The sequence below is a fragment of the Corvus hawaiiensis genome, chromosome 2 (genome assembly GCF_020740725.1).
Source record: "Corvus hawaiiensis isolate bCorHaw1 chromosome 2, bCorHaw1.pri.cur, whole genome shotgun sequence".
Taxonomy (NCBI): domain Eukaryota; kingdom Metazoa; phylum Chordata; class Aves; order Passeriformes; family Corvidae; genus Corvus; species Corvus hawaiiensis.
Window position 1 is genome coordinate 53,605,474 of NC_063214.1, and position 13,147 is coordinate 53,618,620.

Here is a 13,147-nt window from a genome sequence, read left to right on the forward strand (position 1 = left end):
TCTCCTGATGGATGGTTTGCAAGACTTGAAAGGCTTTGCAGCTCCTGCCACACAGGCATGAGGAAGCATCCAGGCACCACATGTCACCTCCCAGGTTACAATAGGATTGTCATCAGTGCCCCAAGCGAGTAAAACACAAATTTCTAGGCTTGCCCTGAATTTACTCCCTGCTACCATGAAAAGTAAGAAGGCTCAAAGTACTTGGAATTCCCCTTTTCCTACAAAGTGATGTTTAGGAATTCCACTTTTCCTACAAAGTGATGTTTAGGTTTTGCCCACTTCTTGGAGACACAGTTTCAAAAGTGTAAAGAGGAAACAAAGTTTAGGTTTCTAATTTCCCACCTCACACTAGATCCTGCCACACAATGAAAGAGTACTAATTCAGAGCTCTTTATGGGAAAAAAAGAATTTGAAACAGGAGATGACTAGAGTGCCCATGATTCAGAAGAAGGCATTGGAAAAAAGTGGAGATGAGAGTGACTTGGTACTTGCAGATAAGAGAGAGGAGGATTCAACATCTTCCCAAGCATTCCACAGCACTGCATTTATTACATCAGCAGGTATATTTTGAACCTGACAATACCCTGTTTCTAATTTCAATACAATCAGTCTCTAGCTGTCTCTAAAGTAATTCTGAATGTACAGTGAATGCATGTAAGCAGTGTGATCATGTGAGAAAGAAGGAACAGGTATGGAAGGCTGCATTTTTTCAAGAAAACTGCACTTGCAACTTCTCTCAGAAAACTGAGAAGGAGCTTATTTGCCTTGTAGTCTGTGGTGTTCTGGCAGGGATGAAGAAGGTAAATCTAGAATGCTGTTGGACATCTTTTCACTGGAAACAGCTATTGATGAGGAAGTGAAAGTAAAGTTTGACAGCTTAGCAGTTTGCATTTAACAGACAGAAAAAAGAAGTAGTGCTGTTATGTGTACAGTGATGGCAGCAGCAGAGGAAACATTCAAGTCTAAATCAGGTGCTGATTTTTTAAGCAGTTTTTCCAAGTGTTAGCAAATACTTTTGTGGCTTGAGATGAAATGCTGAGACTGCAAATCTATTACACAAGGCTATTTTCAACTGGCTGTAGGGCTGCATGCATTTGGAAGGATGTTTGTGAACAGAGAAGGGGCATTAAAACAGGAAATGATGGTTTTAGGCACTGAGATCACTTGTTCCATCACAGATGCTACTGGTATACGGCTTCTAGCTCTTCTCTGGAGATCTTAAAATGATAAAGGGGTTTGCTGCATTGAAGCATGATATTACCTCGGGGAAAGCTGTTAAATGAATCGAAAGCAGTAATAAAGCTATTTTACCTAAAATTAAGTATCCCAGAAGATTCAGCCTCTTTGGGATATAAACAGAAGTGCTCAGTCAGAACACTCGAGTTTGATTGCATGCACTGACTCCATAGCAAGCAAAGAAAATCTCAGCACAGCCTGGAGGAAGATTATAATGACACAGTACTATACATTATACATATTATTGAAAGTTGAACATTCAGTAATCACCAATACAACGAGGCTGAAAGTCAAATCCTGATCTGCTTACCTGGGGCAGAATTGAAAGTGTGCTTGCTCAGCAACACAGACGCAGTGGAGCCACACTTTGAACTCAAGGAGCAACGATGGAGACCTGGATGTCTGCAAGTGCTTGGCTGACCTTTCTGCATGGTTAATATTGCACAGAGTTTGTTAGGCTGTCTGCTAGGAAAAAAAATACATTGGCTCAGAGCAGTTGGTGGTTGTGTTGTCCTAAGACATGAAAACAAGCTCTCTAAGAAAGAAAACAAAAACAACACAGGGAACTGGAGGCCACATTGCACATTTTCTGTCATTTACACACACACAAAAAAAAAGGATAAAGTTTTCAGCTGACAGACATGCAGGTAAAGTGACAGCTGAGGTGATGGCTTTGTGCCACCAACTTATGGTCAGATTTTGTCCCACAAAAATGGGCTTCTTGCTTCAGGAGTGCAGTCACTGTAGGGTTCCTGGACAGTTTTTAGATAACGTAGCCTTTTTCAGAAGTTGACAAAGATCTTAGTTACTCAGAGTAACACCATGAGGCCATTTCTTTTCCTTGAGTGTTGACAGGCTCTGGAAGAAACAAGTTCCTAGTGAAGGAGCTTCAGTTTAATGTCTCCTTATTGGTGCTGCCCAAATACAAATAGGATTGATCTAGGTTTTAGTTAATAATTAACACATGAAAAGAGAATGTACCATGATGTATTTCAAAATCTCGTGTCCCTATATACTCAATGAATTTTTTTCCTTAAATATTAGCAATATACTTACCATCACTAATACCCTGTTTTTGGTGGTGGTGTTTCTGAGACATGCCTGTACATATCAACTTTTAAAATAGTTTGTCAGCAAAATCCAGTCAAGACATTACGCTTCCCTTGAAGTCAGGTCTGCAGCTGAACGGGAGCCTGGCTCTCCACTCCTTGCACAGGGACAATTGCAACAATGCCCCAGTGCACTTAACAATTAATCTCCAATTTCTGCAAGTAAGTAGCAGGTGATGGCAACAGCTTTTTCTGTTGTTGTACCTGAAGTTACTTACTCAGACTGTAATTGAATTCCAGCACCTTGTCAGACTGTATCCCAAACTCACTCCTGGAAGCCAATGTCCAGCCTTGGTTCTGGGCCTGTCACCTCCTGTTCTGCCCTACAAACTTCCCCCCGTAGGGAAGGGCTGTCGATGGTCCCCTTGACTGTTCAGACCTCCATCCCCCTAACACGGCAATTAATTGATTGCCAACAGTGGAAGACTAACTCCAATCCTGCCCCCTACATCTTTGGTCTCTTTAAAAACAGCAGAGATCAATCCCCAAAACTGATCTGGATCAGTGCAGAAAAGGTGGACAGGCATGGCAAATTCCCTCCCTGCATTTGGGAGAGGTGAGAGCCCATCCTGTGCACAAAAGGAAACGTTCACAACTGGCATTTAAATACATTGACTCACTATTAGTGATTATCTGTAATTTTCCCCTGAGGGCGTTTATTTTCTAAAACGAAAAGGAAATTATCTAAATGCCTTAATTCTGTAGTTAAACAACAGCCTTATCTCCTGGGAACATCTCTCTGTGCCTAACAGCCTGTCTAGTGGATGTATTTTATTCTTAGGTGCCCCAAATTCTGTTAAGAGTTCACACCACTGAATACCACGTTCTGCAATGTGTTGGGCTGTTTCTTGATTCGCAGTCTAGGTTGAACTGTTCTGTACAAGGGAGACGCAAAGGGCAGTTTGAGACCTGCCTTTAAAGAACAGTCCATGCCTCACGCCTGCTCAGTTAGGAAATGTAACTCAGTAATCAAACTTAGCTCGATTTGTTTCATCTCCGTGAAGATCCGTGAGGCATTTCTAACTAGAACTTGTTTTGTGTGCAGCAAACAACCAAATATACCAACTTCCTACTCCAGGAAAGAAAACTGTTGTTACTGGGAGGTGACAGCCCGTGAGTTCCCGGGGAGCGGGCGGGGAGGAGTGAGTGTATGATGTCCTTGGAGAACGAGTTTCTCTGCAACTGCTGCTACATGAGAGATCGCAGGTGCGATGTGTCTTGCTAAAGCAGCACGACGGAGACACTGAGTGAAGGGAAAAGCGTTTTTATTTCCTCGCCCTTTCCCCTCGGCCCCGTCATCGCTCCCCCTCTCGGTCCAGCGCAGGGGCCGCTGCCCCACGGACTCCCCGACGGCGGCACTGCAGCGGGGGACGGGAGGGGGCTACGCTCAGCCTCCCGGAGGGGACGGGTCCGGCCGTCGAATCTCTCCGCGGGCTCTTCTAAAGGGAGGAAAGGGCGCAGGGCAGCGGCGAGAGTCTCGCTTCCGAGGGGGCACCGGAGTCGCAGCGAGGTGCGGGCCCCCGGTGGAACGGGCGAAGGGCTGCGGGACCCCGCCTGCCGCCCGGAACCGGGATCTCCGCCCTCAGGGGGCCGTGGGCGTACACACGTGCTCCCTGAGGGGGCGAGAGGGCTCACCTCTCCCCGAGGAGCCCCGCTTCTCCCCTCTCCTCCCCGCCGGCCCCGTCTCACGCCCTGGCTCCCGCCCCCGGCGGCAGCTCTCCCCGGTGGAACCGGCCGGGAAGGATGCAGGCGGCAGCTCCGAGGTAATTATTAATGGCCGTGCCCACCGGGGCGGGAGAGGGGGGGGGGCGCGAGGTGAGATAAAATGGGGCGGCGGGGGAGCTGGGAGCCGCCGTCGCGGAGCCCCGCCGGGAGCATGGCTCTCGCCGCCTTGCCGCTGTCGCTGCTGCTGCTGGGGCGGCTGGGGCTGGGGGCGCCGGGGCAGGGCGTGGGCACCTGGTCCCGCTTTGCCCGGCTGCCCTACCCGCAGGACCAGCTCTTCCTCCACGACACCTTCCCCGACGGCTTCCTCTGGGGCGCGGGCAGCGCAGCCTACCAGACGGAGGGCGGCTGGCGCCAGGGCGGCAAAGGCGCGTCCGTCTGGGACACCTTCGCCCACCGCCCGGCCACGCCGCCGGGGGCCGCCCCGCCGGGGCCCGTGGGCGGCGACGTGGCCAGCGACAGCTACAACAACCTGTTCCGCGACGTCGAGGGGCTGCGGCGCCTGGGAGTCTCGCACTACCGCTTCTCGCTGTCCTGGGCCCGGCTGCTGCCCAACGGGACGGCGCCCCCCAACCCCGCCGGGCTAGCGCACTACGGACGGCTGCTGGCCCGCCTGCGGGAGATGGGCGTCGAGCCCGTCGTCACCCTCTACCACTGGGACCTGCCGCAGGCCCTGCAGGACGCCTTCGGCGGCTGGGCCAGCCCCGTCCTGCCCCAGCTCTTCCGTGACTACGCCGAGCTGTGCTTCCGCCACTTCGGCGGGCAGGTGCGCTACTGGCTGACGATGGACAACCCCTACGTGGTGGCCTGGCATGGCTACGGCACGGGGCGGCTGCCGCCCGGCGTGCGGGGAGGCCCGCGGCTGGGGTACCTGGCGGCCCACCACCTGCTCCAGGTAAATGGCGGCTGGCGCGAAGGGGCCCCGGCAGCTCCTCGGCCGTGCCAAGGTGCCGGGTGCGCAGGCCACCCTCAGCCCCGTTGGCACACCTGGCCCCTGGTCGGACACTGGCACGGAAAACAAATCCATGTGCCCGACAGAGCGTGGGCAGCAGATCTATGGGCAAAGGAAGCAAAACTCAAGGTGTAAGGCAGGAACTTTGCGATTGAGTTGGTGGAGAGTTAAAGAACTCTGTTTTGCAGAAATGCCCTGTTCCGCCCGCAACAGTTCAATTGCCATTGTGGGAGGGTGAGGGTCTGCAGTCCCTGGACTGTACCAGTCCAGCACTGCCTTTCTAAGGTGGAAATGCTTAATACAACTGTACAGGGAATTTGTGTATTTGATAAAAAAGGCTTACTGGGTTGATGGAGATGCTAGAGGTGGCCACAATTTCATACGGAGACATTTTCTTGACAAAGCGTGATGTTTCTTTGAATGTGAGCACTTTTTGGTAAAAGACACCCTTAGTTCCCCAGTTAAGTCTTGTAAGTGGTACAAGCAGTTTGCTAACTTAATTTTTATCCTGTGTATCTATATGGTGTAACTGTAATATTTGCTGGAGTCAACCCTTGTGGGTTTTCAGAGAGAATTAAGCAAAAGTGTGTACGGATCCTTCCAATGACAGGTGAAAAGGATTCAGCCAACTGGAATGGGGTGGCCATTTAGGTATGGTCTCTTGTACTTTAATACACATTCACAAATTCTGCTAATGTCTATCTGCTAACCACACACTTACTGGCAAGAGTGTTATCCTAATGAGTATTGTGTGTTAGATGTGAGCACAAAGAAAACATCCAATACTTGCCTTATTTGACTTTTTTCTGCTTTCTGGTATTACTTCTGCATTCTCTAATGCTACAAATAAGTCAAAGGGAAAATATAGATGGCGAAAATGTGGGTAAAATTTCAGGTTAAATTCCTCGTCCTGAAAACATTAAGCTTTTCATTTAGTTTCCACGGTGTGTACTTGGCTGTGTTTCATGCTTGAGTATATCCTGAATCACCATAGTATCAGAGTCCCTCATAATCTCAAGCATGTGCTTGCTCTCATAAAAGCTCTGTGAAGCAAGATACTTTTCTATTTAACAGATGAGAAACTGAGGCACAGTCTTGCCCACACCATGTAAACAGTATAATTAAACTGGGAGGGTCTACTGATACTTGGTTTAGTGACAGAACCTTAGTATTTAGTTTTGTCCCAGTGACTGTCAGTCAGGATTTGCACATTAGTGGGCATTTCTTTTTACGCACAGTGGAAGGCAGCAAGGTACTGCCTTTCCCCCCACCCCCCATTTTATGAATGCGGTGCTGAAACAGATGCAATTAGGAGCCAAAGTGGCCACTGGTCGTTAGTGCCCTTTTCCTGGTGTGTGATCTTTGTAGAATATTGGTCAGTTACATTATACTTCCAGCTCTTCTAGAAGTCATATCCCCAAATCTCAAATCACCTGCAGAGAAAATGAGGGACATACATTATGTGCAGAGGAGCTTACATCCCTGACTTCTCCAGGTAGGAGTCTTAGTAGAGGCAGAGGTAGAGCCTAGCCCTTCAGCACAGAGAAGTGAACAGCTTTAGCACTAAGATCCTCCTTTGCCTTTTTACTTCTCTGTAGCGTATTGATACTGCACCTTTCAACTTGTACAAACGGTGAAGTAGGAGGAAGATACACAATACAGCTTCTTCACAGCCTGATATCCATGGAGATACTGGGTTAGGGTTAGGTTAAGTTGTGTAAGGAAAGATTAATGTTCTACCGTATATGGTAAAGAGTGAATTACATTTAAATGTAAATTAAATTGTCTTACACAGTTCTTGAGTGATTGACTTTGCAGCTTGAATGTTGTTCTTGAATGTGTGTCTGTGGGCTGTATAATTTTGTTGGTGAGTTTGGTCATTTTTTGGGAGTGTGCACAGCTTTGGTTTGTATCGAAGGGGTGCACAGCAGTACTGCTTTATCCCATAAGCTGCAGGATATGTGCAGCACTGGACAGTGTTGCTGGGAGATAGCATCCTCACAGACCCACTGGAAAGGATGTGGCCGAATCCTCTCACACAAAGAAAACCCCCTTTCAGTTGTCTAACCTTTTGCTGCTTGTGTCGTAAGGTCTGGTCCCTGGTGTCTTCTTAATCCTTCTCTTTGTCATTCTTGTGTTTTATTTTTTTCCAGAGAGGTTGAGTTTGCCATCACGCTTGGTTTTCTTTGAAGTTAGAACTTGTTGTTATAATTGTTTGGCTCTTAGCAAATGAGCAGACTAGCTCTTAATATGCATGATTTCTGACTTATTTACAGTACGCAGTTTAAGTGTCTTCTTTCTGCATTTATTCAAAGCCAAGACTTGCATAAGTGGAAAGCTAAAGCTAATGAAAGCTGATGCCTCCTAATTTATTTTACTGGATGCTAATTATGTTAAAAAGCAAAATAATTTCCTTTAAGTTCTTTAAAATTCAACAGATATAAATGTGGATTTTGGGTTTTGTTTTCCTGAGCAACTTATTTATTATCTGAAAAAATAATCAAATAAGAGTTTGATTCAATTTAGGTTGTTCAATTCAGAGTTGGTGAAAACAGGGCAATGAAGTTTGATTTAAGTAATGATGTTTGAATTCAGCTTGAATGGATTTCATCATATTGTACTGAATTTTTAAATTACCTCTCATTTTTCTGAACTTCCTTAAGTGAGTCATAACAGATGCTAAATTGACAGAGACACTTTTTTATAGACAGGACCAAATAAAAATAGTGTAAAAAACTTGTAAGAAAAAATTACTTTATTAATGCCTTCTTGGTGCATACTTGAGGGATGTTGATCAGTATTCAGTGAAAATGTCACCCTTTTATAGTATTTCCACTGACACTTGTCGCTTTTGATATGTCTAAGCCCTTCAAATGTGGTAAGAAGTGGAGGAAGCTGTTCATGTTTATTCACAAAATAAATGGAACGGATCAAGTATGTTTCATAAAAGTTGGCATTCTCTCAAGTCAACAGCCAGAAAATGTAATGCCAGCAATCTGTCATGCGTATGAGGCATCTCTTTCTCCAGATAGGAGTTGAGAGAGGTCAGTGTATTATGTTCTGGTTTTTGCAAATGCATTTTTTCATTAATGGTTCACAGTATGTTGTTTGAGTTGAACATACTTGGATTTACTCAATATAAACAGCATTTGCAGAAACAGAAGAACATGTCTTTTCCCCAAAGAAGTGAGTGGAACTGCTGCCTGGAAACCAGTCACATAGCAACAGACTGATTTCTATTCCAAAACTCTTTCCAAAACAGAAGGTAAGTACTCTTTTGTTGACCTTCAGTGCTAAACCTAATAAAGTATCAGTAATTCCAGCGTAGGAGAGTGGTCTTTTCTTCGTGTGTATTGTTTCTTTCAAAATTCAGACATCCCTTAAACTTTCACTCAGTGCAAAATGGAATGATTTGGGATTTTCCTGAAAGTAACACAGCTCATCATAGTTGTGAAGGCATACCTAGTTTTCAGAAAAAAGGAGGAATACTTCTAAATAATAGTATTTTTTTCCTATTCTTGCTTTCTTAAGGTGTAATTCAAAGAAGAACAAAGAAGAAATTGATTCTTGCCTGGGTTTCAGTATCAGTTGGGTAGTATCTATTTACACTAGTGATTGTTCTACTCATTAATCATTTGAATCAGGTTTCTTTCAAATATCATATTTGACAAAGAAGTGCAGTCAAACCAATAGTGCAAGTTCAGGTCTGATGCTGCAGTTTTCTGTGCCAGTAGCTGCCAAAAGTTACACTATGTTCACAAGTTATATTAAAAGTTATAGCAAGTAGTTTTTAAGCTTTAATCAGTAAAAGAAAAAAAAAGCATTGAGTTTGATTTTAAAATGTGGTAAACAGAGGAGTTTGGGTTTCACGAATGCTGATTTTATTAAAATTAGCTCCAAAGATGGAATACATAACTTTCCCTTTGCCATTCCTACCTGAATCCATACATGTTTGCAAAAGGATTGTTGTTTTCAAATACTCTATTGTAATAAAAAAACCAGTTTGTTACCTTTACAGAGTACTTTGATCTTTACTCATAGAAATACCAGGACTGCATTGAGAATAAAGCGTTACCATGGAAGAGTAAGAGTGGACCTCCCTCAAGTGTAGGGGTTCCATAACTTGAAAAGCTTTTTAGAAATTACAGGAAATCTTAGCAAAACTCAACAGGCAGGACCTGGAAAGACCACACGGAAGTGACTGAAGTGGAGTGGAAGCAGAATTTGTGTGTTCTCTGTGTGGAAGGAAACCAGGTCAAGCCTGTAGGCACGTTAAGTCCCACCTCAGCTCTTCTGCTGTTCATTATGAGGATGAGGATTTCTTGAGAGTCTGTTCATGATGAGGTTTTTAGTGCTTGGTAGCTGTGGCTGTATAGCTGTGAATCTTGGTAAATTCTATTGGCAGCCCTAAATCTGTTTTCATGTCTCATTTGAAGTGCCACCCGCCTGATTTCTAATTGTTGTTGTAGCTGTTGCTGGAGGTACCTAGGTGATATTTCTGGTTCCTAGCCAAGGTAGTCTAGTATGCTTCCTTTTTAAATAGCAGTTTTTCATGTTGGGCAGGGCTCTGCTCAGTGCTGGGAAGATAATGACTGCTGGTTAACTGCAGTTTGCTACAGATAGGGGCGTTTAGATTGGCAACACAGAATTCACATCTGGTAAAATCTCACCGGGTACATGAGTGTAAAGCTCCTTGATACTGTTTCATTTTGCATTAATAAAGCCTCATGAAGTGTGAGATATTCTTTGTTCTCCTCCTCAAGCAGGAGAGATCCTGTATTTGTTGTAGTTTTGAGGAATCCAAAATGAAGTGTGTCACTGTATTCCTTTGTATTACAAACTTCCAGTTTCCATTTCACCTTGTTTCTGTGGATGGTTTCCAGTATGTAAAGGTAGTTGATGGACATAATTCCTACTTGTACTTGGGACCTGGAAAATAAAGCTGGTGAGACATATGTTGTAGTTCAAGATAGTTCATCATTTTTTAATGCCTGTATTTCCCTTTTGACTGAAAACTAGGAGCTCTGAGAGCTTTTTCCCTGATAGGTCAAGTAGCAACCTCTGTTCCACGACCATCAGCAGGTTGGAAGTGCAGAGACTGTCCTTTCTTTTGAAAAGTAGAAATGCTCTATCATGTAAGAGAGAGTTGTTCCACTCATCAAGTACCCATCTTCTAGAAGGTCAAATTCTCTTGCTTTGGTTGACACTGGGTTTACCTTAGGTTTGTTCCTCACATTTATTAACTCTTTCTTAACAGCATCTTCTTCCCAGTGTACTCCGGGGAGCAAAACATTTTTCCCCCCGTCTTTTATTTTTTCTTCAACTAGTTAGAAGCAGTGAATATGTCAGTACAGCTGATGGCAATGTTGGCAAGCTGTGACAATTAGGACAGGATGTAGGCATTTAGAGGCATTTTGTTTTAATTATTTTGGCTACTGTGATGCAGATCCTTCTTTTGGAGAAATGTGAAAGAACAGATGTGTATGTAGACACATCTGTAGTTTGCTTAGCTGCAGTTTAAGAGTCTTGTGGCTTTCAGTTAGTAATTGGCAGAGTTTAAAGGCAGTTTGATAATCCTTGCAACTGAGTGCGTGATTTGTGTGTTTGGTTGTTGCTGATGAGCAGATAAACTGCTGAACTTAATCTGAAGGTGCAAGCCTTATGTTGACAAAGTTTTAAAAAAGCCAAGAAACCAGCAATCAAAGGAGTCTACTTGTGCAGACTTGTAGGTAAAGGAGGGTATGCAGGAGAATTTCTTCTATTTTTCTTTCCCCAAATGATAAAGAAGAGAAAATTATGAAGACACGCTTCTGAAGAAGTAGAGGAGGTGATCTCTGTGTACAATGATGAGGCCAGGTTGAATGGGGCTTTGAGCAACCTGGTCTAGTGGAAGATGTCACTCCTGCCCATGGCAGTGGGGTTGGAACTAGATGACTTTTAAGGTCCCTTCCAACCTAAGATAATCTGTGATTCTATGGCAGGTTTTAGCAATTATAGGATGTGTGCTACCAGTTTTAAGTATTAAATAAAACTTACTCATACTTTAGTATTTGTCTGCCAAAGCATATAGAAAAATATCACAGTCAAAACTGTGAATGTTGATTTTAGATTAAAACAGAAGAATGGAGCAGAAGAATATGGTTGTAGACAACGTCTCAGGATCCTTAGGAAAATACTGAAATGAAGATTGGACAGATCTCTGAAGGAGAAGGTGACTCATTGAATATGACCATGAAAGAAGAGACTGGCTTCTGGAGAACAGCTGAATTACTTCACATGGGAGAAAATGTGTCAGCAGAAAGAGAAGGTGAGTTTTCAAGACAGGAGAAAAAGTACAAAAGGAGAAGGTGATATTGGCCAATGTAAGGGACTGGCGCCTTTGGTAAAATGGGTTGAGTAGAAAATGAACGATACCAAGGAAGGGAAGGAATTAGACTCACACTGATGCTCTCTGTAAATACTTCTGGACATAAATATCAATGACAGGAAGAAAATTCAGAGTTAAAAGACCAAATGCATGCACACACAAAAGGTTATCAGTACAGTTAGATTGACTCTTAGAAGTCACGGTTAGCTTTGGAAGAGAGAGCTGCTGGAATGGTCTTTCAGTATTAATGGTAGGAACAAAAATCTTTTAAGACAGCTAGAGGTTTGGGAAAATAGACTTGATGCATTTGGTGGCAGTGGAGGTGACAGTACCAGTAAGTGTGAAATCTTCCTCTTTGCTTGCAAGTTCATAACAATGATATAAGGCATAGTCTAAATCTGAGAATATCATTCAATGAAAAAAACAAAATACAGTCTATATTAACAGTGAACAGTTTGTTTAGTCTATCAGTGATGGCAACTTCTGGTTTACTGTAGCTTCAGCTTTAATCTGAGAGCACAAAACACTCATAAGAAGCCTGTCTGTTAGGTTTGTGGTGTGTCTCCCTGGAGATTTGTCAGGGAGGGTCCTTTGAGATGCATGGAGTAAGAAAATGCATTTTAAGAATATCTGGATTTGGCCACATTGAAGCCCATTTGTTTAGCTTCATCTCTGTGTATGTTTATTTTGAGAAGAGGTAGACTTCTGTGTTATGAAGAATTGCAAAACTTTAAAGCTTAGTTTTGTTTTGATTCTGAAAAACCCCCAACCCATATTCTAAATTCTCCCAGTTACTGAAATCTTTACAAGATGCTGTTTACAACAGTGGGTATAGGAACTGGGGGACTGGGGCCACAGGTGATTCCAGTGCTACCCAACGGCTAGATCTCTGTGACATCTGCGTGATGGAAAGCACAGGGGCTTTTGCACATCTCAGGATCTGGCCAGCCTGGGGAGCTGAAAGGCCAGGGAGTGCTGCAAGACACCCTGCAACACATTCTTCAGCAATGGGGAGAGCTGACAGGGGACCATGCACATTGCCAGGGGACTGTCACTTCAGTCTGCATGTGGTCATTTTGTTACTTGCACATTAGCTCTGACGCTGACAGCTGAGATTCGATTTTGTTTTTAGTCACACCTCTAAAGACAGCTGAATGGTTCAAAATTGGCTTGGGAGAGAGTATCCTATGGAATGCCTTGCAATTTTTTGAGTCCAAAAGTCAACCCAGGAATGCTTTTGTAGGTTTATCAGTTTAATGCTCTTACTAAGGGCTAGAAAATGTTGGTACCACTGGGTACCACTTGTGTTGTTAATAAAACAGACGATATTTTGGTAAGATATTTGGTAAATACAAGGTATTTGCTTTACAGGTGGGAAGACAGTAGCATCTGTTTTGATCCTGCTTGTAGAAAAGATTTCAGATGGTTGGGTGGGGAAAGGGGACAGACTTGTAGCTGCTGGTCACATGTTCTGGTAAGAGTTCACAGTGATTTTCCAATGCCTTTTCTCAGTCAGCTTTTTTCTTGTTCTCTTGAATATGTAGTAGCTCTGGATCAGTTGTTTTTCAGAGCTGAGGGCAAAGTTTACTCAATTTGTTTGTTTAACTTCCAGCATTTTAAGAAATTAAATAATTTTTTTGCTGCAGGCATGAAACTGTTGAACATAGTCACTGATTAATTATTCTAATTACGATTCCTTAGATATATATGGAAATGGTAGAATTATGCAGCATGTCTTTTCTTTTGAGAAAGTAGGTTGGG

General features: G+C 43.9%; 1 protein-coding gene across 1 annotated transcript in view; it reads left to right on the forward strand.

The window, feature by feature from the left end:
- Nucleotides 1-4,170: 4,170 nt before the first annotated feature.
- KL (klotho) overlaps nucleotides 4,171-13,147 on the forward strand; it is a 48,311-nt gene continuing 39,334 nt past the window's right edge. Inside the window, exon 1 of the mRNA XM_048295488.1 lies at nucleotides 4,171-4,962. Within this exon, the coding sequence (XP_048151445.1) occupies nucleotides 4,171-4,962 (792 nt within the window). The remainder of the gene's footprint in view (nucleotides 4,963-13,147) is intronic.